This window comes from Jaculus jaculus, chromosome 8 (assembly GCF_020740685.1).
Source record: "Jaculus jaculus isolate mJacJac1 chromosome 8, mJacJac1.mat.Y.cur, whole genome shotgun sequence".
Taxonomy (NCBI): domain Eukaryota; kingdom Metazoa; phylum Chordata; class Mammalia; order Rodentia; family Dipodidae; genus Jaculus; species Jaculus jaculus.
This window is the reverse complement of record NC_059109.1, coordinates 674,314-701,870: the sequence shown is the minus strand read 5'-3', so window position 1 is coordinate 701,870 and position 27,557 is coordinate 674,314. Positions and strand designations below refer to the sequence as shown.

The window sequence follows — 27,557 nt, the reverse complement described above, 5'->3', positions numbered from 1 at the left end:
AGTGCCTTAATCGCTGAGCCATCTTTCCAGCCCCTCCCCCTTAAAAATTTTTTTTTTTTTGAGCGGACATATTTCAAAATGCTCCATCCCAGGCTTGTTGAAGGCTGAGTCTGGAAAGTTCTGAGACCAGAGCCTGGCAGGCAAGGCTCTTTATCATAAGAGGCTACTGGGAGTTCCTACAGGCTTCCAGCAAGGGACAGCAGAAGAGAAAGTGACGATCCTCATTCTGTACAGAAATGACAGCCCTCTGATATGTGGTGGGCACTGGCCCCCTCCGGCGCGGACATTTCTGTGGATTGAGGCTTTTCCACCCAGCCAGTTTCTCCATCTTTGGCGCCTTTTGCTTTCCTCTGTAGAGTTGGCCTTGGTCATTTGCGCAGCGAGTGCCCCCCAGTGGAGTTTCGGATCATTGCAGCGACTGGGAGAATAGCTCGGAAGAAACGAAGTCCACCAAAAGTCAGGCTTGAAGAGGTTCTGGGGTGTGTCCAGTCCAACGGCTCAGGGAGCCATCCTAGACACTCCCTCTCACTTTTGGAAGAGAGATCTGAAGAAATCTAGGAGCAGTCCTGGGCAAGAAGCTGCAAGTTGCTTTAAATCTAGGGTAAGTTCTATCTGGACCTGGGTTTTTTCCTCCTGCCTGGGTATTTTATTATTCATTTGTAAGGAGAGAGAGAGAGAGAGAGAGAGGGAGAGAAATGGGCACTCCAGGCCTCTTGCCACTGCAACCAAACTGCAGTTATATGTGCCACTCTAGTATCTGGCTTTATGTGAGTACTAGGGAATTGAGCTCAGGCCATCAGGCCTTGCAAGCAAGTGCCCTTAACTACTGAGCCATCACTCCAGTCCTCATCTTTTTTTTTTTTTTTTAATATTTTGCTTATTTATTTGAGAAAGGGAGAGACAGAGAATTAATAAGAATGGGCGCTCTAGGGCCTCCTGCCACTGTGAACAAACTCCAGATGCATGTACCACCTTGTGCATCTGGCTTTACGTGGGCACTGGAGAATCAAACCTGAGTCCTCAGGCTTTATAGGCAAGCACCTTAACTGCTAAGCCATCTCTCCAGCCCTGTGTTTGTTTGGTTTTATTAAAAAAACTTTCATAGGTGCACATATTGTAATTTGGCCACAATCCTCTCCATTACTTTAGTCCTCCCTCCCCGCTCTCCATTCCATTAAAATCCTTCACTTTTCAACTACAGCTTCTGTTTTGATAGCTTTTTGAGTTCATTTTTATGAGGACCCCGGTTTTCTCAGTGTGGATCACCAGAGGTGAGCCACCAGAGTGATGTGGATAGGAATATAAAGTCAGGATTAACTCCTTTCTCCCCTCCACCATTTCCCTGAACTTCCCATGTGCTTCTGTTAGAAGCCACTCAAGCAAGTACCTTCAACCACTGAGCCATCTCTCCAGCCCTAGAAACTACTTTAAAAAAAAATCTAATCATGTCATTTCCCAGCTCAAAGCCCTGAGCCTTCCTCCTCACCTCAGAACAAGGCGAACTACAAACATGCAAGTACAAGTCGCCTTTCTGCTGCTCCTCATAGGGACAGCCCTTGATTCCAGTCAGCTGCAATGGCACACTCCCATGCTGGCAGCTCTCTGCCCTGATCCTCCCCCTCTAGGCCTCAGCCAATGCCTTGGCTTCACCTCAGGGAATCTTAACCTGACCTAAGGCCCACTTCAAGCTGCCATCTTCCAGGAGGCACCATTCAGTCTGCTCCCGCGCCCCATTCAGGAAGATCTCACAGCCGCCTAGCCCCTGGCTCCCACAGCCCTTTCCTCCTAGCTGTCTACAGTGCTGCCTTTGGTCACTACTACACACACGTGCCTAGCTCTCCCCTGCATGTAAGGGCTTAGAGGGAGTGAGCTATGCTCTTCACACACCTCTCACAGCTCTGATTGTCAAATCCAGTCACCACAAACTCATTATAATAACTTGTCTGTGGAATAGATTAGGAGATAGCATTCCGGGATCCCAAGTGACACCTTAGAAAGGCTGAAAGGAGGCTGTGACAATGGAATTTCCACCCACATAGACCTCTGGGCACCTCATGCTACTAGTGAGGGATGTATATAGGCTTTGGAGGACTCAGCCAAGGGAAGTCAGATGGGGAGCCACAATTCTAGGGGTCTTTCTCCCTTCCCCCCTTTTAAATTTTGTTTCTTTGGACTAGGGTTTAGCCCAGATTGACCTGGAATTAACTATGTAGTCTCAGGGTGGCCTTGAACTCACGGCGATCCTCCTACCTCTGCCTCTCAAGTGCTGGGATTAAAGGAGTGTGCCACCATGCCTGGCTTCCCCTCCCCTTTTGAAGTTGGGCTTTCTCTCTCCTGTTCTCTGAGATGAAGCATCTTTTCTTTCTGGCCCCATTCTCTCAGAGCCCAATCAGTCACTTCACTTTGGCTTTGTGGCTCGTAGTTCTCAAACCAAGGATTGGACAAGTCTTCCTCAGCCAACGCTGTCTGCATGGACAGGTGACTGATGACATTAGGATGGTACTTTTTGGCTCCAGAGGCTTCCTGTGAAATAGTACCATACAGGACCTTGAGTGCAGTCAAGTAAGAAACTAGGATTCTTCTCCCCAGGGTGTAGATTCAAGTCCTGAAAGAGGAGGCACTGCATCAGGACTCAGAAGGAGGTCCCCAAAGGACCACCCCAGTGAGTTATGAATGCTGTGCTCCCCACACCCCACATTCTGCCCCTGCTGAAGCTGGCTCTCGCCCCTCAGTCGGCTCCACTTTCCACTTGGCCTCCTTCACCTCCTTTTGTCTGGGGTCTCTTTGTCTGGGAGACCCCTTTGGTTCGGTTTCACAGTTCTCAGCCTCCCCTCCCTTTCTCTTGGGTCAAGCTCTCCCCTCCCTCTCTGCGGGGGCTGAGAGGCTCAGCCAGGGAAGCGGGCTGGGTTGCCATGGTCACCTTGAAGCCAGCCGCAGCTGGCCCTGGCAGCTGCTCCTGGGCCTGGGCCTGAGGCTGTGACAAAGCCTGGCAGCCTTTCCAGCTTGGATCCGTAAAGGCCCAAGCCCAGGGAAGACCCAGGAGAACTTCCAGTTGCAGGTGAGAGGAAGGAAATCAGAGTTCCCCGGGAGGGCCAGAGCTTGGAGCTGGGTTGCTTTGTGGGCAAGGACCAGATGGGCTTGGTGGTGCTGGCCGAGGTGTGCTGGGGAAGGAAAAGGATGAGATTAGTGTGGAAACTGACTGAGGGGCTAGAACGGTTTAGGGGAGGGCCGAGTCTTTGTGGCCAGTAGCCTTGAGACAGGTTTGAGTCATATCTGGGTCTCGTAGATGACCGTCTATTCTGCAACGAGCCTTCCTTTCTGGGCCTGGTGGGCCTCCAGGGTCCATGTCCACTTTTCAAACTCTACCACAGTCCATCCCTTCTTGTCCCCAAGCCTGTTTTACTCTAGCCTCTCTTCCCCGTTGTCTGCCTGCTCATCCCAGGCTCTTCTCTTGAGAATGTTGTCCCCTTCTTTCCTTCGGTGTCCACTTAGGCGCCCTCCCTCCTTGCCGCTCTTTACTCCCCAGACACCCCTTTATCTTCCCACCTTTTATGTGTACCCTCAGTCTCACCCCTCTTCTCCCCTTTTCTTCCGCCCGGGTCTGGGTCTGTTGCCTCTGGGTTCTACCATCGTTGTCCCCATCTGACAGCCAGCACCCTTGTCTTCCTCCTGGGGCTCTCTGATCCTCCTCCCCTTCGCCCCCCCCCCCCAGGCTCTCCACAGCTGATCTGGTTCACTTTTCAAACTTACGCCATCTCTTCTTCCTTCACTTTCCGGGCCTCAGTTTCCAATTTGTATTCAGTGGCATTGTTATGACTCACACCCAGGGGCTTCTCCAGACCCTCCACCTACTCCCCCCACACACCAGTCGTTTCCCACTCTTCCCAGCTGCTAACCCAACCTTCTTCCCCCAGAGGCAGCTGCATCTGGGGGCAGGGACCATAGCTAGAGTGTCTGCTGGCAGGGGGTGAGGGTGGGCCCATCTGGTCCATTGGCCTCTTACGGAGCCTGTCAGGTTTCTCAGCAGTGTCCGGGTGGTCCGAAAGCCCCTGTGAGCCCCCAGTAGAGGTCTTCTCTTCCCTACGTGCCTGGGCTCACATTTTTTCAGCTGTTTCCCCTCCTTCCTGGGGCTTACAGAGCACGGCAGCCCTGCACTGAGGACGTGCGTGGGGGAGGAGTAGAGGATTCTTGGTGGGGGTGGAGGTTCCAGGGTGCGTGGGGGCTTCTGGGGTTGGGAGTGGAGAAGGCAATGAGCCATGCGCTCTGAGGGGCTGCAGATGGCTGGGTGGGCTCATTCTTGGTTCTTGGCTCTACTCCGTGGGCCCCTGGATGGCTGGGATTTCCCTCTCTGGCCCCTGGGAATCTCGGCTCCAAGCCCCGCATTCCAGCCGGCTCCAGCCCCCTTTCTGTTGTCACTTGACTCCGCTGGGCCCCAGCCCTGCATCCCTCCTACTCCTCCAGCCCTAGTCTCTCAGGCGGAGAGGTGGGCATCACCGACTAGGAATTTCTCCCTGGGAGAGTGAGAAGAGGGGCAAAGGTTTCAAGACTGGCTGTCTCCACTCCTCTCATGCACCCTTCTGCCCGGGTTAGCGTGCGCCTGGGGCGTGGAATATCGCACCCTGAGTGAGGAGCTGAAACTCCACCAGTCCAGTCCCAGTCCGGGCCTTCCCCAGCGGCGCGTTCCCGGGAGGAGGAGGAGCTGACGCCACCGCAGGTGAGGTTACTGGCAAGCCTGGGCCCCACCCCGACTGGCTCCACACCCCGCCCCGCCTCTCCGGAGCCCAGATTTCCCTGCGCTGTCCGCCGAGGGGTAGGTGCTCCGGAGAACCCCTGGGGATTCGGTAGGAAGTCTGGAGGCAATTCTGCCTGCGACCATGAGGCTGTTAGCAGGTCCCTCCGCAGCTGTAGAGTCCCTGGAGTTGCAAATTTGAGCCCAGTTGTGCCATGGCCGAGATCCCGTCTCTCTTCCTGGTCGTGGGTTTGTGTACTTGTCGGGTTTGGACTCCGTGTTTCCTCCTTGTGCATAGTTGAGAACGGCATTTGGGGCGCGAGTTTTACCAGCTGTGAGGTGCAGTGGGCGGCGGTGGTCTGCAAGGTTGCCCGAGACCTTACTGTGTCATGACACTGTCCAGGGACTTGGGCAGATGTGGGGGGGTGGGAGTGGAGAGAGAGTTACAGTTGACAGGTGGTGCCGAATGGGGGTGGGACACCTCCGCCGTAGCACCCCACTTCTCCCGTCCACCGCTCAGCACTTCTTTCCCATTTCACTGTCTGTGCATCTTTGCTTCTCCCGTTCCCATCCTTTATGGGCTTTGCTTCTGATTTGCCGCGTGCCTCCATCCTCCTCTTCTTCCCCACCCCCACCTTGTCCTGCTCCATTTTTGCTGGCCATTCTCCTGGCCAGAGACCAGACCCTGTCACCCCACTTATCCCACCCCATCCCCCGCCACCAGTGCCCGAGCTGGCGGGGCCTGAGGCAGGTTTTGCCTGGGGAGGACTCCCGAGCCCCAGGGCAGCGATCACCCCGCGGGAAGCTCAGAGTTCCCGAGAGCGCAGACACCTCTGCGGAGCTGGGGAGAGGGGGCTGGAAGAGAGCAGCCCGCTATCAGACTCGGGGGCGGGCCAGGTCGGGAGACCCGAGGGACGCTGCGGAGGGTGGCGGGGACCCGGCCGGGCGGTCCGGACAGGTGAGCCCGCCTCCCTTCCCCCTCCGCCCGGCTCCCGCGCTCCTGGCCTGCGGGAGCCCGCTCCTTCCGCGGCGCCCCCGGGCTGCTCCCCTGAGCCTGTGTCTCCAGGAACCGAGCCCAGAACAGCGAGCGAAGGACAGAGGAAGGGACGCCAGCCCCGCGTGGAGGGCCCCAGGGCCCCGGCTGCAGCTCCTTGGCGGGGGGATGGGCGGGGTGGACAGTTACCTGGGTCGGGCCGAGCTCCCCCGGGCGCGCGGTGGGCGTGGGAGCTGGGCGCGGGGCGGGCGCCGGGCGGGCGGGAGCGGGGCGCGCGGGGGCGGCGCCTGGGCGCGGGCCGCCTCCGAGCTGGCTGCTCTCCCCGGAACAGGCCCCCGACAGCTGCTCGCGGGAGCCGCCTCCCGACACCCGAGCCCCGCCGGCGCCTCGGCTCCCCTCCCTCGCCCCGCCGGCCCCGCGAGGAGGAGAGGCCCCAAGGCCGGGGCCCCGACGCCCGGGTGTCCGGGAAGCGCCATGAGAGGTAGGGAGCGCAGAGGGGCACCCACGCGCGCGCGGGGCGGGAGGGGAGCCCCGGGATCCGGCTCCCTGTAAGACCCGGAGGGCCCTGCTTTCCCAGAACGTGTCCCCCGCTCCTCACTCTCCAACACATATCTCTTTCCTCCGGGCGGAGGAACCGAACCCCGGGAGGACAGGTGCGCATAGGGAGTCCGCCAAGTCACGTCCCCCGCGCTCTCCCCGCTCGGGGAGCCTGCGGGCGTGCTCTGTTAAGCCACTTCTCGGAGAGAACCGGCCTGACGCCCAGCCTGCCGGGCCAGCCACGCTCCACGGTTGCTTGCTTGTGCCCTGAGAGAGATCGCTGTGTAATAAACAACACCCCCAGGGTCCCACGCCCAGGCCTTCGCCGTGCCGGTCCCCTCCTGGCTGGCCATTTCTGTTCAGCACCTCCCCTCCGCTCCTGGCTGACCTGGCACTGGTTGTGGCTGCCGAGAGACGTAGGAGTGGTCAGAACCGTGGCACTGCGCACACAGGTGGAGCAGAACGTGTGCAGACAAGAGAAAGCAGCTCTTACTGCCACTCTTCCTTCCTCGTTCCGCCTGTCCCCAAGCCCCCACTGGCTTCCCTCTGGCTTGGTTACTCATATGTGTTAGGGGTGGGCTCACTTCTCTTGGGATCCTGAGTCTGAGGTCCTGAGTGTGTGTCTCATATGTTTTCTTTTTCTTTCTTTTTAAATTAATTAATTAATTTAGAAAGAGGGAGGGAGGGAGAGACAGAATGGGTGCACCAGGGTCTCTAGCCACTGCAAATGAACTCCAGATGCATGAGCCACTTCATGCATCTGACTTTACATGGGTACTGGGGAATCGGACCTGGGTCCTTTGGCTTTGTCAGCAAGCGTCCTCACCTCTAAGCCGTCTCTCCTCTCACCTGTTTTCTAATCACAGGAGCATATATCTGTCATTCCCTGTCCACAGGTGTCTAAAGGTGGCAGGCAGTTTCCTAAGTGGTGGGATTGGACTTTAAAGAATGCTTCCAGGCAGAGTGGTACTCACCTATAATTCCAACACTGGAGAGGTAGAGGCAGGGGAATCAACAGTTCACGGTCAGCTTTGGCTACAGAGTGAGTTTGAGGAGGCTAGCCTAAGCTACATGAGGCCTTATCCCCCAAAAAAGAAAAAAAAAAGAAAAAACAGTGACAAACCACACGTACACTCTGCTTGAGCCAAGGGGTGGATGGAGTGGGTGAAGATGTGTGAGAAAAGCTAGATGTATGTGGCATGTTACCTTTGGCCCCAGTGTTTACATCTCTCTGGTGTAGTTGCTGGGGTGGGAGGTAGAAAGAGGTTGGCAGAGGTGTGATTGAGGTGGGTCTTCTGTGTGTCTAATTGTGGCCTCAACACTCAGGAGAGAGAGAGAGAGAAAGAGACAATGATTGGGGTGTTGAAGAAGGGATTGCCCCAGACATTTGTCCCTGTGCTTCTTCAGCTCCTCTCCTTGGCTCTGCGCCCTGCGCTAAGCCTGCTCTATTTACCTCTCCCTTTGTGTTTCTGCTGTCTCCCCTGCCTCTGTCCCCGCCTGGCTTTGTATCTCTGCCCCAGGCTCCTCTCCTCTCCGTCTGGCTCCGATGATTCATCTGGGATAGGCATGAAGGTTACTTGGGAACAAGGGCCCTGCTGTTCCCAGAGGTTGGGGGTGGAGAGTGACACCCAGGAATTCCCTGCCAGTCTCCCCAGACTTGGGCAGCTTGCTTCTGTGTACCATGGTGCTGGACCCCAAGTGATGAGTCTTGGTACCTTTTGATTCCAACCACTTCTTTGATAGCCAAGTGCCCCCCGCAACTCAGTCAGCGCCCTCAGCTGCTGCTTCAGAGATGGGGTCTCAGCTGCCTTTTACATTCCTGCCCTAGAGCATTGTGGGAGCAGCTGGAGGAGGACAAAGGGATGGGGGAGTCTCCCCCCACCCCACACACACTCCTCCTACCTCCTGTGGTGACCTGGCTTCCCTGTAGCTAGGCCCGCCCCCATCTCCAAGGCAACTCAGCTTTCCCAGACCTTAGCTCTCCAGCCTGTTTCAGAAAATGGGAACTGCGGGGACAGGATATCGGAGGGAGAGCTGGGATAAGGATGCTTTGACCTGCTTGTAGGAGTGTGAAAGAGGTGACCCATATGTGTCCCTCAGGGTTCCTGGGTCTTGATTCAGTGCAGGGCTCAGGCACCAGATTGGGAAGAGTTTTTCCTGTAGCTGGGGCAGGGAACAGTACAGACCTGGGTTTGTAAGGAGATGTCAGTTGGAATGGGGTGTGGTGGGGTTAACCACCTGGGCTCCAGAATGAAGAGTAGCCTTCTTAAACTGAAGATGGGTCGTTTGGGGGTTCTCACTGAGCAGGTCTTGGGGGAGGTAACCTGGGGTCCTGTGGTTCTGCGAAGCTCTCAGGAGATGTCAAGGTTGCTGGGCTAGTGACCACACAGGGGTCGGGGTCACAGAGAACAAACAGTGAGATTGGAAGGTGCTGGCGTCCTGCCATCTCTTAGGTTCCATGCCTCCTAGGTGTGAGGGGCCCAATTTCACCGATGCTTAAGCCTACAGTAAGAACATTCTCAAACGTTTCTAGGATACCTTTATTTTTTGAAAATCATTGACTTTTGTATTGGTTTGTATGTCACATGATTGTACATAAATGCATAAGTGTTACCATATGTCACAAGTTAAAAAAAAAAGCACAGTCAGCCCGTTTTGTTTGCTTTTCCCCTTTCTTGCCCTGTTCATGGTCTGCTTCACAGCCTCCTTAGACGTTAATGCTAGTGTATGTACACACATAGGGGCTTTTTATTTATTTATTTACAAGAAAAGAAGAAATATGGGCACAGCAGAACAGACTCCAGACACATGTGCAATTTTGTGCATCTGGCTTCATGTGGGTACTGGGGAATTGAACCTGGGCTGTCAGGCTGATGCATTGAGCCATCTCTCCAGCCCCTGAGGCTTGGCTTGTTTATTCTTTGCTTTCATAGAGAAATAAATTTTCATTCTTCTATGTATTGCTTTTCCTGTTCAACAATGATAGAAGGAAATAATACTAAGCCATAGATTCATTGCTATTTTGTTACTTTTCTGTTTTGTCTCTGTGTGTGTGTGTGTGTGTGTGTGTGTGTGTTTTGAGGTAGGGACTTGCTGTAGCTCAGGCTAACCTAGAATTCACTATGTAGTCTCAGGGTGGCCTCACACTCATGACAATCCTCCTCCCTCTGCCTCCCAAATGCTGGGATTAAAGATGTGCACCACCACTCCTGGCTACTTTGTTACTTTTCTTTTCTTTCTTTCTTTCTTTTTTTTTTTTTAGTATATGTGCTGCCAAAGTGAGCACAACTTTGTTACTTTTCATTGCTGCATAGAAGCCCATGAACCAAGGCTTGGGAGACAGCTCAGTGGGTCAAGTGCTAACTTCTCCAGCATGAGAACCTGCAATCGATCTCCAGAGCCCACATAGAATGTGGTAGTGCATGTCTGTAATCCCAGGTCTGGCCTCCTGAGACAAGAACTGGCCGGGCATGGTGGTGCACGCCTTCAATCCCAGCACTGGGAGACGGATCACCATGAGTTTGAGGCCACCCTGAAACTACTTAGGAAATTCCAGGTCAGCGTGAGCTATAGCAAGACCCTACCTCGAAGAGCTAAAGAAAGAAAGGAAGAGGGAAAGAATGAAAGCACGAGGGAGGACTCAACACAGTACCTGAGAATAACACCCATCTTCTTCCTATACACAGTGAATAGATTAGTGTTTTAAAAGAAGAGAGAGCCCAGGAACCTTACATTCTTCTCCAGCTAGTCCCCTATGGGTATTCACATAGCTCATGGACTAGGGGCCTCACAAACAGGAGCCACAGTGCACGTCTGTGAGCAGTTTTGAGTTCTCACTGCCTGGTGCTTCTCTCACTCCGTCTGATTACATTGTTTGTTGTTACTTTTGCTTTGGTTTTGGTTTCTCCAGGTAGGGGTTCACACTAGCCCAGGCTGACTTGGAACTCACTATATAGTCTCAGAATGGTCTTGACCTCATGGCGATCCCCTACCTCTGCCTCCCAAGTGCTGGGATTAAAGAAGTGCGCTACTATGCCTGACAATTAGATTATTTGTAATGATCATATTGCTAATTGATCCAATTAGATGATATTATCCTGTTGTTGAGAATGGTGGCTTCTTTTTTGTCTTCTCTGCCCAGACCTTGTCCCATTGTAGTTATAACCATGGCTTGGAGAGATGGCTCAGCAGTGAAAGGTACTTGCTTGCTGGTCCAGACTCTATTCCTCAGCACCCATGTAAAGCTCTATGCAAGCCTGTAGCATTCGTCTGTAGGGGCAAGAGACTCAGATGCACCTCCACATACACACACATGCAAATAAATAAAAAAATAGTTTTTACGAATTTGTCAAGATAGGCATGGTGGCATGCACCTATACTCCCAGTACTTAGGAGGCTGAGGGAAGAGGATTGCTACAAATTCAAAGCCTGCCTGGGCTATATGAGAGCCTGTCTCAAGAACTTTTTTTTTTTTTTTGGTCAATATAATTTGTATTTTTTCAGACAAAGAATTTGACTTCTTTTACTTTTTTTTTTGTTTGTTTGTTTTACGAGGTAGGGTCTCACTGTAGTTCACTCTGGCTTGGAATGCACTATGTAGTCTTGAGGGTAGCCTCGAACTCATGGCAATCCTCCTACCTCTACCTATCATGTGCTGGGATTAAAGACATGCACCATCATGCCCTGTTCGAATTTGACTTATTTTTATTTTTTTACTAAGAGAACAGAATATCAGATTTTTTTGTTTTTGTTTTTTTGAGGTAGTGTTTTGCTCTGCTCAGGCTGACCTGGAATTAGTCTCAGGGTAGCCTGGAACTCAGAGCAATCCTACTTCAGCCTCCTGAGTGCTGGGATTAAAGGCATGTACCATCATACCCAGCTTTTAAAAAAATATTATTTATTTATTTATTTATTTGAGAGAGAAAGGGAGAAAGGGAGAGAGAGAGAGAAAGAGAATGGGCCAGGGCTTCCAGCCACTGCAAACGAACTCCGGGTGCATGTGCCCCCTTTTGCATCTGGCTTACATGGGTCCTGGAGAATTGAACTGGGATCCTCTGCCTTTGCAGGCAAAGGCCTTAACCATTAAGCAATCTCTCCAGCCCCATACCCAGCTTTTAATCAGATTTTTTTATGTCACCAAGGTATGTTTTTTCCCTTAATGTTGGCTTTGCTCCTTTATGAAATGAATATTCAGAATCTTTGATTACTTCTCTATTAGACTATATATATGTGTGTGTGCTTGAAACTTTATTATTCACTATTTTTATTTTTGCAGTGTGTTTGTATGTATGTATGTGCATACCTGTGCATTTGCATGTAGAGGCCAGAGATATACGCTGAGTGTCTTCCTTAGTTTCTCCATCCACCATATTTGAGACAGGGTCTCTCATTGACCCTAGAGCTCACTAATTTGGCTAGATCAGCTAGTCAGCAAACTCCAGTTTTTCCAGGTTTGCCTGTCTCTGCCTTCCTAGTGCTGGGATTGCAGGCACATACTACCATCCCTGGCATTTTACATGGGTACTGGGGATCCAAACCCAGGTCTTTATGCTTGTGCAATAAGCACTTTACCCACTGAGTCATCTCGGCACCCCAGGGTTTGTTTGTTTGTTTGTTTGTTTTTGAGGTAGGGTCTCACTCTAGCTCAGGCTGACCTGGGATTCACTATGTAGTCTCAGGGTGGCCTTGAACTCACAGCAATACTCCTACCTCTTCCTCCCGAGTGCTGGGAATAAAGGTGTGCCCCACAATGCCTGGAGCACTCCAGGTTTTGTATATATATTCTTTTTCAGTTTTTTAAGGTAGAGTTTCACTCTAGCCCAGGCTGACCTGGAATTCACTATGTAGTTTCAGGGTGGCCTCAAACTCACAGCAGTCCTTAGCTTCCCGAGTGCTGGGATTAAAGGCATGCACCACCACACCCAGCTAGAATTTACTTTTGAGGTAGGGTCTTACTCTAGCCCAGGCTGTCCTGGAACTTACTCTGTAGCCCTAGGCTGGCCTTGAACTCACAGCGATCCTCCTATCTCTGCCTCCCAAATGCTGGGATTAAAAGCAACCATTTTCTATCCTATGTGATATCAACATGTTTTTTGCACATTTGTTGTTTGAGACAAGGTCTGTCCCTGAACTGAGAGCTCACCAGTTTGGCTAGATTGTGTTAAATACAGACAGTAATAGAATTTTATGAAATGGTTTAGAAGATAAACTCATGGATACTGTGTAAGGGTTAGCCCAGTGTTTGGCACATGTGAAGCAGTCTAAAATTAGAGTTAGTGCTGATTAAACAATGACCATTTTTGTCATTTTACTGTTCTTATCCCCAAAGCAGCCATCCTGTCTCTTGCTGTCAGCTGTGACTCAGCCCCCTCTCCCCAGTGAACTGACCCTCTTCCCCATTTTGTCCTCTGCAGAGATGCTGTCCCCACCTCCATAGGCCTCAGGGACTAGGAGCGATGGGGACGGGGACCCTCTCATCTCTACTGCTGCTGCTGCTCTTGATGGCAACTGGACATGCTGACATGAAGGGACACTTTGACCCTGGTGAGGAGACTGACTCTTGGGCCTCTAAGGGATAGAGCTTGGGTCAGAGAATCAGAGGTCCTGATCCATCCTATGCCTGTGTCCCTCAGCCAAGTGTCGCTATGCCCTGGGAATGCAGGACCGCACCATTCCCGACAGTGACATCTCTGTATCCAGCTCTTGGTCGGACTCCACTGCTGCCCGCCACAGCAGGTACCTGACACCTGGGGCCTCCTCCAGGGAGTCCTGTCTGGGATCTCCACTTGCTCTTCCAGCCCCTCAACACAGGCTGAGAGGCTTCTGAGAGGGTCTAGGCCAGTGAAGTTCCTGTAGTCCAGTGGGGGCAGGTTTTAAATACCAGAGACGGAGATAGACCCAGGGCCAGGTGTTCCTGTGACCTCCTTCCTCCTCCCAGGCTGGAGAGCAGTGATGGAGATGGGGCGTGGTGCCCTGCTGGGCCAGTGTTTCCCAAGGAGGAGGAATACCTGCAGGTGGACCTGCGGCGGCTTCACCTGGTGGCTCTGGTGGGGACCCAGGGCCGCCATGCTGGGGGCCTGGGCAAGGAATTCTCCCGCAGCTACCGGCTGCGTTACTCCCGGGATGGCCACCGCTGGATGGACTGGAAGGACCGCTGGGGTCAGGAGGTGAGGCTGGTAAAGGTTAGCATGAGGGGGGCCGCTGGTGGTCTTTTCTCTCAGCCCTATTCTCAACAGCATCCTACACAAGGCAACACTCGAGGTGTAGCATCTCCAGCCCTAGATTCTGTCCCAGTACCACCCAGTGTTGCAAACCTAGCTGCCTCCTGGGCATCTATGTCACGGGAGTCCCAAACTTACTTTTCCTATGGTTCCCTCACACCCCAAACCTGTGTTCTCTCAACTCAGGGAATGGTATTCCCCTTATCTGGTAATTAACACCATGAGTGAGGTGACACCCATGGTGGTTTCTCTCTCGCCTCCTTTCCCATAGCATTAGCAGGGACAGTCAGTCCATTCCACCCTCGTAGAATTTTCTGAGTTCCATTACTTCTCCCTAGTCCTCTTGACAACTCTAGGCCACATACCCCTCCCTCCAGCTGACATGAAGTGGTAGTGCTGGCAGCCTTCAGAGCCATAAGCCATATGATGTCCGGCAGTCAGCCCTCCCTGGGTTCCACTCTGCCAGAACAACGCTGAGCTCTTTGGCTGGATGTGGAGCACTTAGCCTGGCCGTACATCCCGGGTCTTGCTTCACTGTGGTCATACCAACTTTCTTGATGTTTCTGGAGCAAATGAGAGCCCATCCCCACAGTCAGGGCAGCTTGGCCTGCTGCTGTTGTGGCTGGCAAGCTCCTCCCCTACATACCCACAGACTCTTCCTTGCTCTGGTCAGTGCTCTGCTGAGATGTCACCTCCTGGAGACACTTCTGACTACGCAAGTCACTGCTCTGTTCCCACACACACACTGCCTCTTGTCCTCACAGCTGCTTCCCCTGTGGGGGTCCGTGTGGGAGGGGCTGATGCTCACCACATCCATGGGGGGCTCTGAGTGGGTCCTTGGCCAGTTCCTGAATAAACAGAGGGGATGGAGGGAAGCAGGTCGGGGTGCTGAGTTAGGGTCAGAGTCTGAGCCCCAACAGCCCTAGCATACCAGGAACAATCACGCACCCATCCTCAGTAAGCCAATAACAATAAGAGCAAAAATAATAGTGAAAAACATAAAAAGGAGGTTTATTCAATGTGACCACATTGGGAAAAGAGACAGAGAGATCCAGTGACCCCCCGAGTCCATGGTCAGGGCCCTGACATGCAGTTAGGTTTACATAGAGGGTCAAAGTATGCATAGCTAAGCAGTCCTGGCCAAGTTTCGGTCCTGCCCATCACCGTCTCGGCTCTAAGCCCTCATGAAAGGGGGCCTGACAAGTCATCAGAACTGTGTGATATCTCCTCTGGGAGACAAGTTTCCTCTGTGGCTGGCACCAAGCTTAGGCTTTTTCTTTCTCTCAGCATGGGATTCCTGGGGAAATTCCAATTTCTTGGGATTCATTGTTTCTATAGTCTGATAGCCAAAGGGAAGAACCCAAATGTCTCTTTAGAATATCTTCCGCCATCCTGCCAGGCTGGTTATATGAGAGGCTGCATTGGATCTGGGCACAGTGGCACAAGATGCTTGGAGATGAATGGAACTGGTCTGGGAGAGAGGGAGAGCTGAGACAGAATTGAGGACAGACTTCTGCTGTGAGGGGTGTCAGAGGTCTCTACTGTAGATCCTCAATTTAAAAGTGGCTGTGGTGAAACCAAGTGTGGTAGTGCATGCCTTTAATCCTAGCACTTGGGAGTCAGAGGTAGGAGGATGTATGTGAGTTCGAGGCCACCCTGAAACTACATAGTGAATTCCAGGTCAGCTTGGGCTAGAGTGAGACCCTACCTTGGGGAAAAAAAAAAAAAAAAAAAAAAGACTGTGGCAAGGCTGGGGAGATGGCCCAGAGGTTAAAGGCACTTGTTTGCAAAGCCTGCCATCTTGGATTCAGTTCCCCCAGCCACTCTTACAAAGCTAGACAGCAACAAGAGACCCTGGCATGCCTGTATGTACGTACACAGGTGGCTAGCTCAGTTGGCAAAGTGCTTGCCTTGTAAGCATGAGGACCTGAGTCCAGTCCCCAGTGCCCATGTAAAATGCCTAGTGTGGTGACCTGCACCTGTGACCCAGTGCTGGGAAGGCAGAGGCAGGATGATCCTCGGGACTTGCAGGCTAGCCAGTTGGCACACTCAAAGTCAATAGAAGACTCAAAAGAGGTGAACAGGGGCTGGAGAGATGGCTTAGTGGTTAAGGCACTTGCCTGCAAAGCCAAAGGACCCAGATTTGATTCCCCAGGGCCCACCTAAGCCAGATGTTCAAGGTGGCACATGCATCTGGAGTTTGCAGTGGCTAAAGGCCCTGGCACACCCATTCTCTCTGCCTCTTCTCTCTTTCTCTCCTTCTCTCTCTGATAAATAAAATAAAAAATTTGAAAACATCCTCTGGCCTGCACATGAACACACACACATATACATACACATGAACCCGCAAGCTCATGAGCACGTACACATGTAAACATACACAGGCATAATAAAAAACCAATACCCAGCTGTGCTGTGGTGCTTTGGGCTGAGAGATACCCTTCATGGGCCTCATGGTGGCCTGCGTGTGCTGAGCTAGCCAGCAGCTGAAAACGGGAAGGTACATCAGACCTGGAACCCTTCTTACCCATCCGCCCATCTTCTGGCTCACAGGTGATATCGGGCAACGAGGATCCTGGAGGAGTAGTGCTGAAGGACCTAGGGCCTCCCATGGTGGCCCGACTGGTCCGCTTCTATCCCCGGGCTGACCGGGTCATGAGTGTCTGTCTGCGGGTGGAGCTCTATGGCTGCCTCTGGAAGGGTGAGTAGGCCAGCCCCAAGAACCCTTTCTAGCCTGGGGACTAGGGTGTGGGATGCTAAAGGGCAGCTAGGATCTTTCCCTCTCATGAAGCTGCCACTGAGTGAGGAGGGGATTGACCACTGTTGCTGCCTCCGTGTCAATGGGCCAGTAGATATGAGAAAGGGACTGGAATCTCGCAGGCCTGAGGCTAGCCAGGGTGGCAGGTGGAGGCTTTGTGCCCCTGACTCCCCTCTTCCTGCCCTGCCTAGATGGACTCCTGTCTTACACAGCCCCCGTGGGGCAGACCATGTACTTTTCTGAGGCCGTGCACCTCAACGACTCCACCTATGATGGATATACGGCTGGAGGGTGAGAGGGGTGCCCCTGCCAGACATGGAGCTTGGGATGGTGAGGGAGGCCAGAGTGTAGTGGTGGTGGGGAGGAGTTTATATTAGTTACTTTCCTGCTTCGGTGGCCAAATGCCTGAGCAGAAGCAACTTAAGGAAGGGAGGGTTTATTTCGGTCTATAATTTAAGGTTACCGTCCATTATGGTGGGGAAGGCGTGGTGGCAGAGTTTGAGGGCTCTGATCACGTTCAGTCCACAGTGAAGAAGCAGAGTGATGCCCACTACTCCTGTTTTATATAGTCCAGGATCCCAGCCCACGTAATGATGCCACCCACAGTTAGGAAGGATCTCCCCACCTCAGTTAACATAATCTAGGAAATCCCCCACAGATATGCTCAGAGATTTGTTTCCATGGTGATTCTAAATCCTGTGAAATAGACAGCCAGATGGGCCAGTAATGAGGGCAGTGAGAGAGAGGAAGAACTGAGGAGGGGGATAAGGAAGGTGATTCCTCAAGGGACAGGCCATGACTGAAGGGTGTAGGGTGACTGCTAGCCTGCAGGGCACTTTGTGTGAATTAGTTACTCAATGGCTGGACAGGGCAGCCTACAGACCCAGTACTTGGATGTTGGAGGCAGAAGGATTTGGATCTCCAGGTCATACTACGTAGCAAGTTATAGGCCAGCCTGGGCTACCTGAGACTCCCTGTGTCTTTTTTTTTTCAAGGTAGGCTCTCACTCTAGTCCAGGCTAACCTAGAATTCACTATGTAGCCTCAGGGTGGCCTCGAACTCATGGTGATCCTCCTACCTCTGCCTCCCGAGTGCTGGAATTAAAGGTGTGCACCACCACGCCTGGTGACCCTGTCTTAAAAACAAAAAACCTAAGAAGACCAGTTGGCAATTACCACATTAGACAGACACAGCGTAGATGAATGTGTGCTCTAGTGCAGGTATGTGACCACAGGCGTCCTGTGGTAAGTCCTGGGAGTGCAGGCAGGAGAGGTTGAGGTAGCCTGGGCGTGGGACAAGTAGACAGCAAGCAGACCAGCCATGCTTGGGGGGCGGGTGGCAAGGACGTGTCCAGAGTAGATCTTCAACCTTCCACATCTCCTTCCTTGGTCCCCTCCCCTCAGGCTACAATATGGTGGCCTAGGCCAACTAGCAGATGGTGTGGTAGGGCTGGATGACTTCAGGCAGAGCCAGGAGCTGCGGGTCTGGCCAGGCTATGACTACGTGGGATGGAGTAACCATAGCTTCCCCAGTGGCTACGTGGAGATGGAGTTCGAGTTTGACCAGCTGAGGGCCTTCCAGGCCATGCAGGTGAGTGAGCCAGGTTTTCTGGAGGGTGCCAGTGCCCAGGGTGGTGCTGCTGGGTGTGCTGAACCCTCCTGGCCTTGACCTGCACCCCTCCTCTTTCCTGTAGGTGCACTGCAATAACATGCACACGCTGGGAGCCCGCCTGCCTGGTGGAGTGGAATGCCGGTTCAAACGGGGTCCTGCCTTGGCCTGGGAAGGGGAGCCTGTGCGCCATGGCCTGGGGGGCAGCCTGGGCGATCCCAGAGCCCGAGTTATCTCAGTGCCACTGGGTGGCCGCGTGGGCCGCTTTCTGCAGTGCCGCTTCCTCTTTGCTGGACCCTGGTTACTCTTCAGTGAGGTCGCCTTCATCTCGGGTAAGCTCCTGCAGCATAGGGTGCTCAGTGCCTAGCCCTGGACTTTAGCGCTGATCTGACCCCTAGCACTGAATATCGATTCCTGGTGTCATATCACCCCAACAGCTGTGAGACTTCTTAGCTAGGGGCAGAATAATCAGAGCCTGGTGGGCGTGGTGGCACACGCCTTTAATCCCAGCACTCAGGAGGCAGAGGTAGGAGGATCGCCTTCAGTTGAGGCCACCCTGAGCACCCTGAGACTACATATTGAAATCTAGGTCAGCCCGGTGAGACCCTACCTCAAAAAAAATTTTTTTTAATCAGAAAAAACCTGTCCCTACTTTATAGATTTTTAAAAATATTTATTTATTTAGTGAAACAAGGTATTACCATGTAGTAGCATTTGCTGGCCTTAGACTCCTGAGCATCCTGACCCCAAGTGCTGGAATTACAGGTTCGCACCATGCTGGTTCAGAGGCCCTTTTCTTTTTTCTCTTTTTGGTGTTTTGAGGTAGGGTTTCACTCTAGCTCAGGCTGACCTGGAGCTCTGTAGTCCTAGGCTGGCCTTGAACTCACAGTGATCCTCCTACCTGTGCCTCCTGAGTGCTGGCATTAAAGGCGTGCACCACCAAGCCCGGCTTTTTTGTTTTTGAGGCAGGGTGTCACTCTAGCCCAGACTGACCAGGAACTCACTCTATAGCCTCATGCTGGCCTTAAACTCATGATGATCCTCCTACCTCAGCTTCCCCGGTGCTGAGACTAAAGGCTGCACCATCCGCACCCGGCTCCAGAGACCCTTTCTTCCCTTGTTCTCTACATTTCGTTGTCTTTCTTTTGTGAGCGCCTCACTCATGATGGATCCTGCCCTAACCCTGTTGATCCCCAGCCCTTCCTCCTCGGCTCCCCACAGAGCCCCCACTTCCCCATGGCTTCAGGACTGTCATTGCCTGCTCGGATTAGTTGGTCTTGATCTGTATCACATCTCCTCTTCTCCTCAGCTCCCCAGGTCTCACACACTGGTTTCCCTTTGGGTCCTATCCTATGACACCCTCCTTCTCTTCCTTCTCCCAGACGTGGTGAATGACTCCTCTTCTACTCCCGGGGGCACCCTCCCGCCAGCCCTCTGGTGGCCACCAGGCCCACCTCCCACCAACTTCAGCAGCTTAGGTGAGCAGAGCCCCAGGGCACAGTTCCTCTCCCATGGGCCTTCTCCCTGGTAGGCAAGATGCCTCCTGTGTTGCTGACTTTTTTCTTCTGCCAGAGCTGGAGCCCCGGGGCCAGCAGCCCGTGGCCAAGGCAGAGGGGAGCCCGACTGCCATCCTCATCGGCTGCCTGGTGGCCATCATCCTGCTGCTGCTGCTAATCATCGCGCTTATGCTGTGGCGTCTGCACTGGCGCAGGCTGCTCAGCAAGGTGGGTGGTGCCAGAGCTTGCTCAGTGGGGCCCAGCAGGGCTGGCGGGGCAGGCGCAGTGTGTGTGCACACTGGACTCAACCAGATTCAGTGAACAACATTTCCCACTCCTGGCCCTGCTAGGTGAAAGGAGGAAGCTTTTACATGAGCCCAGGAGGATGGATTTCCTATAGGACACCTTAAGAGGGTCCTCAGGTACAGGATGCAGCAGGTGGCAGGCCAGGCCTCAGGAAGGGGTCAGGAGAACAAATCCCCTAGTCTCACTTTCTACCTCTCGACAATCCAGCAGGGCTGTTCTCCGATCAATCTCCAGAGAAGATTGGGGCAGAAGTGGGTGTAGAGTGGAATGAAATGGGTCAACTCATTGATGTCCGCACTTCCTAAGCCCAGGAAAATGATGGTCATTAAGATGGACAATTAGAGGACTGGGGAGATGGCTCAGAGGTTAAAAGCACTTGGCTTGCAAAGCCTGCTGGCCCATGTTCAGTTCCCCAACATCCACGTAAAGCCAGATACACAAAGTGGCACATGTGTCTGGAGTTCCTTTGCAGTAGCAAGAGGCCCTGGTGTGCCTCCCCACACACATACACACAAATAAAGATGGACAATTAGAACCTTTAATCCCAGCACTTGGGAGGCAAAGGTAGGAGGATCATTGTACATTCGAGGCCAGCCTGGAAGTACAGAGTGAGTTCCAGGTCATCCTGGGCCAGAGTGAGACCCCACCTCAGAAACAAACAAAAAAGATGGACAATTAGGACCTGGTCATATTTGGGTGGGAGTCCTATGGAAGGACATCAGGAAAGTCGCTTAAATGCTTGTGAGCTTCAGCTTTTTTTAAACCTGAAAGCAAGTGGCATGTTGGGCTGAGAAGTAAAGGGGAGGGCAGAGCAATATTGAGCCAGGCTCCCATGCAGTGGCTTAACATCACCCATCCCTGTCACAAGGCGGAGCGCCGGGTTTTGGAAGAGGAGCTTACAGTTCACCTCTCAGTTCCTGGGGACACCATCCTCATCAACAACCGTCCAGGGCCCCGAGAGCCACCCCCTTACCAGGAGCCCCGGCCTCGTGGAAATCCACCTCACTCTGCACCCTGTATCCCCAATGGTTCTGGTAAGGCCCACCTTGTTTAAATCCACCTCTATCCTCTGTTTGCTTATCATATCTTTCCTGTTTTCCTGTCCATGGTAGTCTCAATTCATTTTCTTATTTTTGTGCTCCTAATTTCCTTAATCACAACATGTCTTTTCTGAACAATCTCCCTCAGAGATTTCCCAAGTCTCCAATGGTCTCATCCTGTTTGTGTCACACATACATTTCTATATTTTGTTTTTGTTTATTTGAAGTAGGGTCTTGCTCTAAATCAGGCTGATCTGGTCTATGTAGTCTCAGACTAGCCTTGAACTCATGGCGATCTTCCAACCTCCTGAGTGCTGGAATTAAAGGCGTGTGCCATCATGCCCACCTCCACTTCTATATTTTCTGTTGTACCCTCATTGTTTCCCTAGTCTCTCTGTTTCTAGACTTGCCTCATTTGTTTTTTTCCATCCATCCATTCACCTACCCACTCATCCAGCTATCATCCTTTCACCAGTCCATTTATATATATATATATATTTCCATCTACTTGCCCGTCTGTTATCCTTCCATCTATATGCATCCATCTCTCTACCCATTCTTCCATTCATCCATCCAGCCATCTGTCCATCACACTACCCACCTATATTCATATATCCATTCTTCTACCCATCATCCATCCATTCATGTAGTCATCAGACTTATCATTCATCCAACATTAACTCATCCATCCATGCAGCTCTGGCACTCTCCAGGTTGTTGTTTTATCCCATCCTGCCCTATTCCAGGTCTCCTTGTCTGTCCAGCCTTGAGTCTCATCCCTTCCTTGTGTCTTCCCCACCCCTCATTCTCCCGACAGCGTTGCTGCTCTCCAATCCGGCCTACCGCCTCCTCCTGGCCACTTACGCCCGTCCCCCTCGAGGCCCTGGCCCCCCCACACCCGCCTGGGCCAAACCCACCAACACCCGGGGTAAGCCCCTCTGCCACTGGGCTCTGCCAGGTTCCCCATACCTCTACAGGGGCAGGGAAAAGCCCGTACACCTTGCACTCCCCACTTCCCCTTACCTCTACTAGGGCAAGCAAAAGCCTTCACACCTTGGATTTCCTGCTTCCCCTTACCTCTACTGGGGCAGGGAAAAGCCCTCACACCTTGCACTCCCCACTTCCCCTTACCTCTACTAGGGCAAGGAAAAGCCTTCACACCTTGCATTCCCTGTTTCCCCTTACCTCTCCTGGGGCAGGGGAAAGCCCTCACACCTTGCATTCCCTGCTTCCCCTTACCTCTCCTGGGGCAGGGGAAAGCCCTCACACCTTGCATTCCCTGCTTCCCCTTACCTCTCCTGGGGCAGGGAAAAGCCCTCACACCTTGCATTCCCTGCTTCCTCTTACCTGTCCTGGGGCAGGGGAAAGCCCTCACACCTTGCACTCCCTACTTCCCCTTACCTCTACTAGGGCAAGGAAAAGCCTTCACACCTTGCATTCCCTGCTTCCCCTTACCTCTCCTGGGGCAGGGAAAAGCCCTCACACCTTGCATTCCCTGCTTCCCCTTACCTCTACTGGGGCAGGGAAAAGCCCTCACACCTTGCATTCCCTGCTTCCTCTTACCTCTCCTGGGGCAGGGAAAAGCCCTCACACCTTGCATTCCCTGCTTCCCCTTACCTCTACTGGGGCAGGGAAAAGCCCTCACACCTTGCATTCCCTGCTTCCCCTTACCTCTCCTGGGGCAGGGGAAAGCCCTCACACCTTGCATTTCCTGCTTCCCCTTACCTCTCCTGGGGCAGGGGAAAGCCCTCACACCTTGCACTCCCTGCTTCCCCTTACCTCTACTAGGGCAAGGAAAAGCCTTCACACCTTGCATTCCCTGCTTCCCCTTACCTCTCCTGGGGCAGGGAAAAGCCCTCACACCTTGCATTCCCTGCTTCCCCTTACCTCTCCTGGGGCAGGGGAAAGCCCTCACACCTTGCACTCCCTGCTTCCCCTTACCTCTACTAGGGCAAGGAAAAGCCTTCACACCTTGCATTTCCTGCTTCCCCTTACCTCTCCTGGGGCAGGGGAAAGCCCTCACACCTTGCACTCCCTGCTTCCCCTTACCTCTACTAGGGCAAGGAAAAGCCTTCACACCTTGCATTCCCTGCTTCCCCTTACCTCTCCTGGGGCAGGGAAAAGCCCTCACACCTTGCATTCCCTGCTTCCCCTTACCTCTCCTGGGGCAGGGGAAAGCCCTCACACCTTGCACTCCCTGCTTCCCCTTACCTCTACTAGGGCAAGGAAAAGCCTTCACACCTTGCATTCCCTGCTTCCCCTTACATCTCCTGGGGCAGGGGAAAGCCCTCACACCTTGCACTCCCTGCTTCCCCTTACCTCTACTAGGGCAAGGAAAAGCCTTCACACCTTGCATTCCCTGCTTCCCCTTACCTCTCCTGGGGCAGGGAAAAGCCCTCACACCTTGCATTCCCTGCTTCCCCTTACCTCTCCTGGGGCAGGGAAAAGCCCTCACACCTTGCACTCCCTGCTTCCCCTTACCTCTACTAGGGCAAGGAAAAGCCTTCACACCTTGCATTCCCTGCTTCCCCTTACATCTCCTGGGGCAGGGAAAGCCCTCACACCTTGCATTCCCTGCTTCCTCTTACCTCTCCTGGGGCAGGGGAAAGCCCTCACACCTTGCATTCCCTGCTTCCCCTTACCTCTCCTGGGGCAGGGAAAAGCCCTCACTAGCATTTACCACTTTCCCCACCCTGCCTCTGATCTTCTGAGCTCCTCAGCCCCATCTCAGCACTGCTGCCCCTGGAGCCCAGAAGTAGAGAGCTGCTGATCTGGGCTGTGTCCCCACCTCTCACCTCTGGTCCAGCTCTCCTGAGCTAGAGAGGAGGTTGCTGCTGTGCCCTGGCTGTCCTGTAACTCCTCCTTTATTCTCCCCTCTCTCTAGAGCTGCGAGGAGGAGGGCCTGTCCCCGGGCAGGCGCTTGCCTCCTTCCCCATCCATGTGTCCTCTCTCTGCAGTCCCTGAGGTGAAGGCTCCCACCGCCCCTACTGTCTGCTCCTCCTCCCCTCCATGTTGCCTGCTCATTGTAGCCCTGTCCCTAGGGCCAAGAGGGGACAGCTCTGCCTCTCCCCTGTCTGCAGACATCTTGTCCTGGGGGCTGTGAGGACCTGTTGCCCCCCCCACACTCTGTGTGCCCTGTCTCTTCCTGTCTTCGAGCTTGGTGTGTTGGGCTGGGGAAAAACCATGGCAGGGAGGGGCCAGGCTGACAGTAGTGGGAACTGGTGTTGAGTGGAACAAGGATGTGGAAAGTGGAAGGGACTGGATGGCTAGGACCCCCCTTCACATGGTGGGGAGAGGAATCCCTCCTCCAGCCCAGACTTACTCGTGCTCTTGTGGGTTATCCCAGGAGCTCCTCGGCGTGTCAGACTCCCTGACATCTTTTGCTCAGCTTTTGCACCACTCTGAAAGCCTCACACATCACCTTCTCTGGTGAGGGGCAGCTAGCTACCTCACAATCACCTTCTGTGGCTTGAGGCTGGGGGATTCCAGGGGGCTGTGACCTGTGGGGGGCTGGGGCATGGAGCAGCCTGATGCGTGGGGCTGTTCCTGATGCCGCGTTCTGTCTTCTCTTCCCTCACTCTCCTAGCCTGCAGTGGAGACTATATGGAGCCAGAGAAGCCGAGTGTCCCGCTTCTGCCCCCACCTCCCCAGAACAGCGTTCCCCATTATGCCGAGGCTGACATTGTCACCCTGCAGGGCGTCACTGGGGGCAACACCTATGCTGTACCTGCGCTTCCCCCTGGGACAGCTGGGGATGGGCCCCCCAGAGTGGATTTCCCTCGATCGCAGCTCCGCTTCAAGGAGAAACTTGGCGAGGGTCAGTTTGGGGAGGTAAGAGGATATCTGTCCAGCCATCAGTGACATCTGGCCCAGACTGGGGCTCTAGTGCCATGCCTGCACAGCCACCTTGACCAGGAACCTTGCCTTCTGTGCCATGAATTCCCCATTTGACCCTGTGACCTCAGTGACCCTTGTGACCTAGCAGGTGATCTTCATTCTCCAGGTGCACCTGTGTGAAGTTGAGAACCCTCAAGATCTGGCCAGTCTTGACTTCCCTATCAGCGTGCGCAAGGGACAGCCCTTGTTGGTAGCTGTCAAGATCCTGCGGCCAGATGCTACCAAGAATGCCAGGTGAGGACCAGGGATGGCATCTGGAAGAGGGGTGGGCGTGGAGGGCTGGGAGCCACACAGGCACTGTCCAGAGAGAGAGGTGTGCATGTGTGCTGGGTGGGAGAGAGGTGCAGGCTGTTCCTGCAGCACCCTGACCTCCAGCTGCTCCTGCAGGAATGATTTCTTAAAGGAGGTAAAGATCATGTCGCGGCTCAAGGACCCAAACATCATCCGGCTCTTGGGCGTATGTGTGCAGGATGACCCCCTCTGCATGATTACCGACTACATGGAGAATGGGGATCTGAACCAGTTCCTCAGTGCCCATCAGCTGGAGGACAAGGCGGCTGAAAGGGCTCCTAGGGATGGGGAGGCTGCCCAGGGGCCCACCATCAGGTACTCACTCACCCAGGCAAGGCCTCACAAGGGGGCTCCTGTCTCCATCACCCTGGCTTGGAGGGAAAGAGGGAATTATGGGCTGGGGAAGCCTAGGGTGGGGAACTCATGACCATGGTCATCCAGGAACTTGGCCAGAGAGGGTGAAATCTTATGGGGAGGGGATGAAAGGACTTGGACTCTGTTGTGAATTCCTCCTTGCCAGAGCCTAACAAAAACACTAGCTTCTTAGGGTTGGATAGGTTGAATGGGACCAGTTGCTGGCTTTGTGGGTATTCTGAACCCCTTTATACTGGGAGCTGGGGTGCCCTGTCCCAGGGGTAGGCTTCCCTTCCACTTGTGAACAGGAATGAGTGAAAGCAAGAATCATGGGTCCCCACGGTGACCCTCCCTCTGTCACTGACTCTTCCTCAGCTACCCAATGCTATTACATGTGGCCGCCCAGATTGCCTCGGGCATGCGCTATCTAGCCACACTCAACTTTGTGCATCGAGACCTGGCTACCCGGAACTGCCTTGTTGGGGAAAATTTCACCATCAAAATCGCCGACTTTGGCATGAGCCGGAACCTCTATGCTGGGGATTATTACCGAGTGCAGGGCCGGGCGGTGCTGCCTATCCGGTGGATGGCCTGGGAATGCATCCTCATGGTGAGCGGTGGGGCAGGCTGTGGAGGGGGCACCAGCTGCCACTCAGCCCTGTGGCTCCTCCGTCACTTGCCTTTTTACACTTTTCTATAGTCTCACCTGGAAATTTAGGATCCCTCTGGCTCAGAGGACCAGAGAAGTAGGGAACACTAATGTGATGACTTGAGGTATGGGTTAGGAGCCAAGCATGGGCACAGGGGATGGAGTCTGGGTGTTGGAGAGGTAATAGTTGGGGGGAAATTTGGAATCAAAGGGACTGGGAGGAGATAGAGGGTCAGGACCAGAAAACTGGAGTTAGGCAGGCAGGAAGAATGAGTAGAAGGAAGAGGGGGCCAGAGCATGGGGACAGAAGGCAGGGTCAAGGGACAGAGGAAAGGGGAATGAAGCTAGGGAGGGCCACATACTGGGGTTTGGAGGAGTCAGGCTGGTGGCAACTGGGCTTCCCCACAGCAAGACTATCGGAAACCCTTCTCTTCCCTTCTTGTCTTTTCCTGTGCTAGGGGAAGTTCACAACAGCGAGTGATGTGTGGGCCTTTGGGGTGACCCTGTGGGAGGTGCTGATGCTCTGTAGGGCCCAGCCTTTTGGGCAGCTCACGGACGAGCAGGTCATCGAGAATGCTGGGGAGTTCTTCCGGGACCAGGGCCGGCAGGTTAGAGCCAGGGGGAGGGACATGGATCATGGTGGGGTGGGGGGTGGGGGGCAGAGGAAGACCAGAGCATGATGTCTGGGGAATTAAAGACATCTGTCCCTGACCTTCGTCCACACTGCATTGTGCAGGTGTACCTGTCACAGCCACCAGCCTGCCCACAAAGCCTGTATGAGCTAATGCTCCGATGTTGGAGCCGGGAGCCTGAGCAACGTCCACCCTTTGCCCAGCTGCACCGGTTCTTGGCAGAAGATGCTCTCAACACAGTGTGATCGACACCCTGCTGCCCCCTCCTATGTGAAGACATCCAGGGAAGCTGGACATCAAACAAGAGGAGCCTGTTTCCATCCCACCCTCTCTGGACTACCCATCCCCGAGAGGCAGTGTGACCGCACGGGGGCTGGGCCTGCCTCCTGTCACTGGAAACATGCTCACGTCTCCTCTGTCTTCTGAGCGCTGCCCATTGAACTGCCCCTGTGGACAGCGTCCTCTCTGACTTCTTCCAGGCATCCCTTGGGAAGGGCGGCGGCAGATGCAGGGCACACACTGGACATGGCCCACCGAAGCACCTGGGCCCTACTGGACAACACTGGTTCTTGGGGAGGTGGCTGTGCCCCCAGCCTCCTTTCTGTCACACACTGGACATGGCTGGCTGAGAATTTGGGGGTGAGGAGGACAAGAAGGGAAGAAAAATGTTCCCTTATGCCTACCCCTGCTACTGTCAGCTCTGGCTTCCTCCTTCTCCATCCCCTGACACACTGGACCTGGGGATGGTCCCTGCCCCAATCCTCAGCCACTCCGACTTCCCACACGCCATGTTGTAGCTAGAGCTCCTCTAAGCCCATGTATTTCTGTGCCATAAATATGGGGACTCGGGGAAAGAGGGAGCAATGGCTTGTGGCCCTAGGGTGAACATCTCTATTGTAGCTGCCACATTGTTTTTTCTATAATCACTTGGGGTTTGTACATTTTTTGGGGGGAGAGACACAGATTTTTACACTAATATATGGACCTAGCTTGAGGCGACTTAATCCCCTGCACTAGGCAGGTCATAATAAAGGTTGAGTTTTCCA

General features: G+C 53.6%; 1 protein-coding gene and 1 long non-coding RNA gene across 8 annotated transcripts; one reads left to right on the top strand and one right to left on the bottom strand.

Annotated features, from left to right (window-relative positions):
* Positions 1-1,008: 1,008 nt before the first annotated feature.
* LOC123462779 lies at positions 1,009-6,779 on the bottom strand. Of its 3 annotated transcripts, none has more exons than XR_006638505.1 (3): positions 6,649-6,779; positions 2,921-3,161; positions 1,009-2,605 (listed from the first exon to the last, which is right to left on the bottom strand). It is a non-coding gene; the product is annotated as an uncharacterized LOC123462779 (long non-coding RNA). The 3 variants fall into 3 exon arrangements; XR_006638504.1 differs by lacking the exon at positions 6,649-6,779 and adding an exon at positions 5,913-5,966; XR_006638503.1 differs by lacking the exon at positions 6,649-6,779 and adding an exon at positions 3,751-3,885.
* Ddr1 (discoidin domain receptor tyrosine kinase 1) lies at positions 2,918-27,557 on the top strand. Of its 5 annotated transcripts, XM_045156127.1 has the most exons (19): positions 2,918-3,058; positions 4,591-4,714; positions 12,674-12,803; positions 12,893-12,995; positions 13,198-13,426; positions 16,034-16,181; positions 16,430-16,529; positions 17,642-17,828; positions 17,932-18,178; positions 19,229-19,324; positions 19,419-19,570; positions 20,517-20,682; positions 21,506-21,616; positions 24,275-24,519; positions 24,692-24,819; positions 24,973-25,191; positions 25,606-25,840; positions 26,338-26,487; positions 26,616-27,557. In XM_045156127.1, the coding sequence occupies exons 3-19, from the start codon at positions 12,716-12,718 to the stop codon at positions 26,754-26,756; spliced, it is 2,745 nt and encodes a 914-aa protein (XP_045012062.1). In that variant the 5' UTR covers positions 2,918-3,058; positions 4,591-4,714; positions 12,674-12,715; the 3' UTR covers positions 26,757-27,557. The 5 variants fall into 5 exon arrangements, with proteins under 5 accessions (XP_045012062.1, XP_045012063.1, XP_045012065.1 ...); XM_045156128.1 differs by lacking the exons at positions 2,918-3,058; positions 4,591-4,714 and adding an exon at positions 4,792-4,810; XM_045156126.1 differs by lacking the exons at positions 2,918-3,058; positions 4,591-4,714 and adding an exon at positions 6,086-6,204.

What these genes read in the sequence shown, in the direction of transcription:
- Ddr1 (XM_045156127.1), top strand. Translation starts at nt 12,716, where the DNA reads ATGGGGACGGGGACCCTCTCATCTCTACTGCTGCTGCTGCTCTTGATG. An exon ending in ACTGCTGCCCGCCACAGCAG is followed by an intron (nt 12,996 to 13,197) that starts GTACCTGACACC and finishes TCCTCCTCCCAG; the next exon opens with GCTGGAGAGCAGTGATGGAG. An exon ending in CAAACCCACCAACACCCGGG is followed by an intron (nt 21,617 to 24,274) that starts GTAAGCCCCTCT and finishes TCACTCTCCTAG; the next exon opens with CCTGCAGTGGAGACTATATG.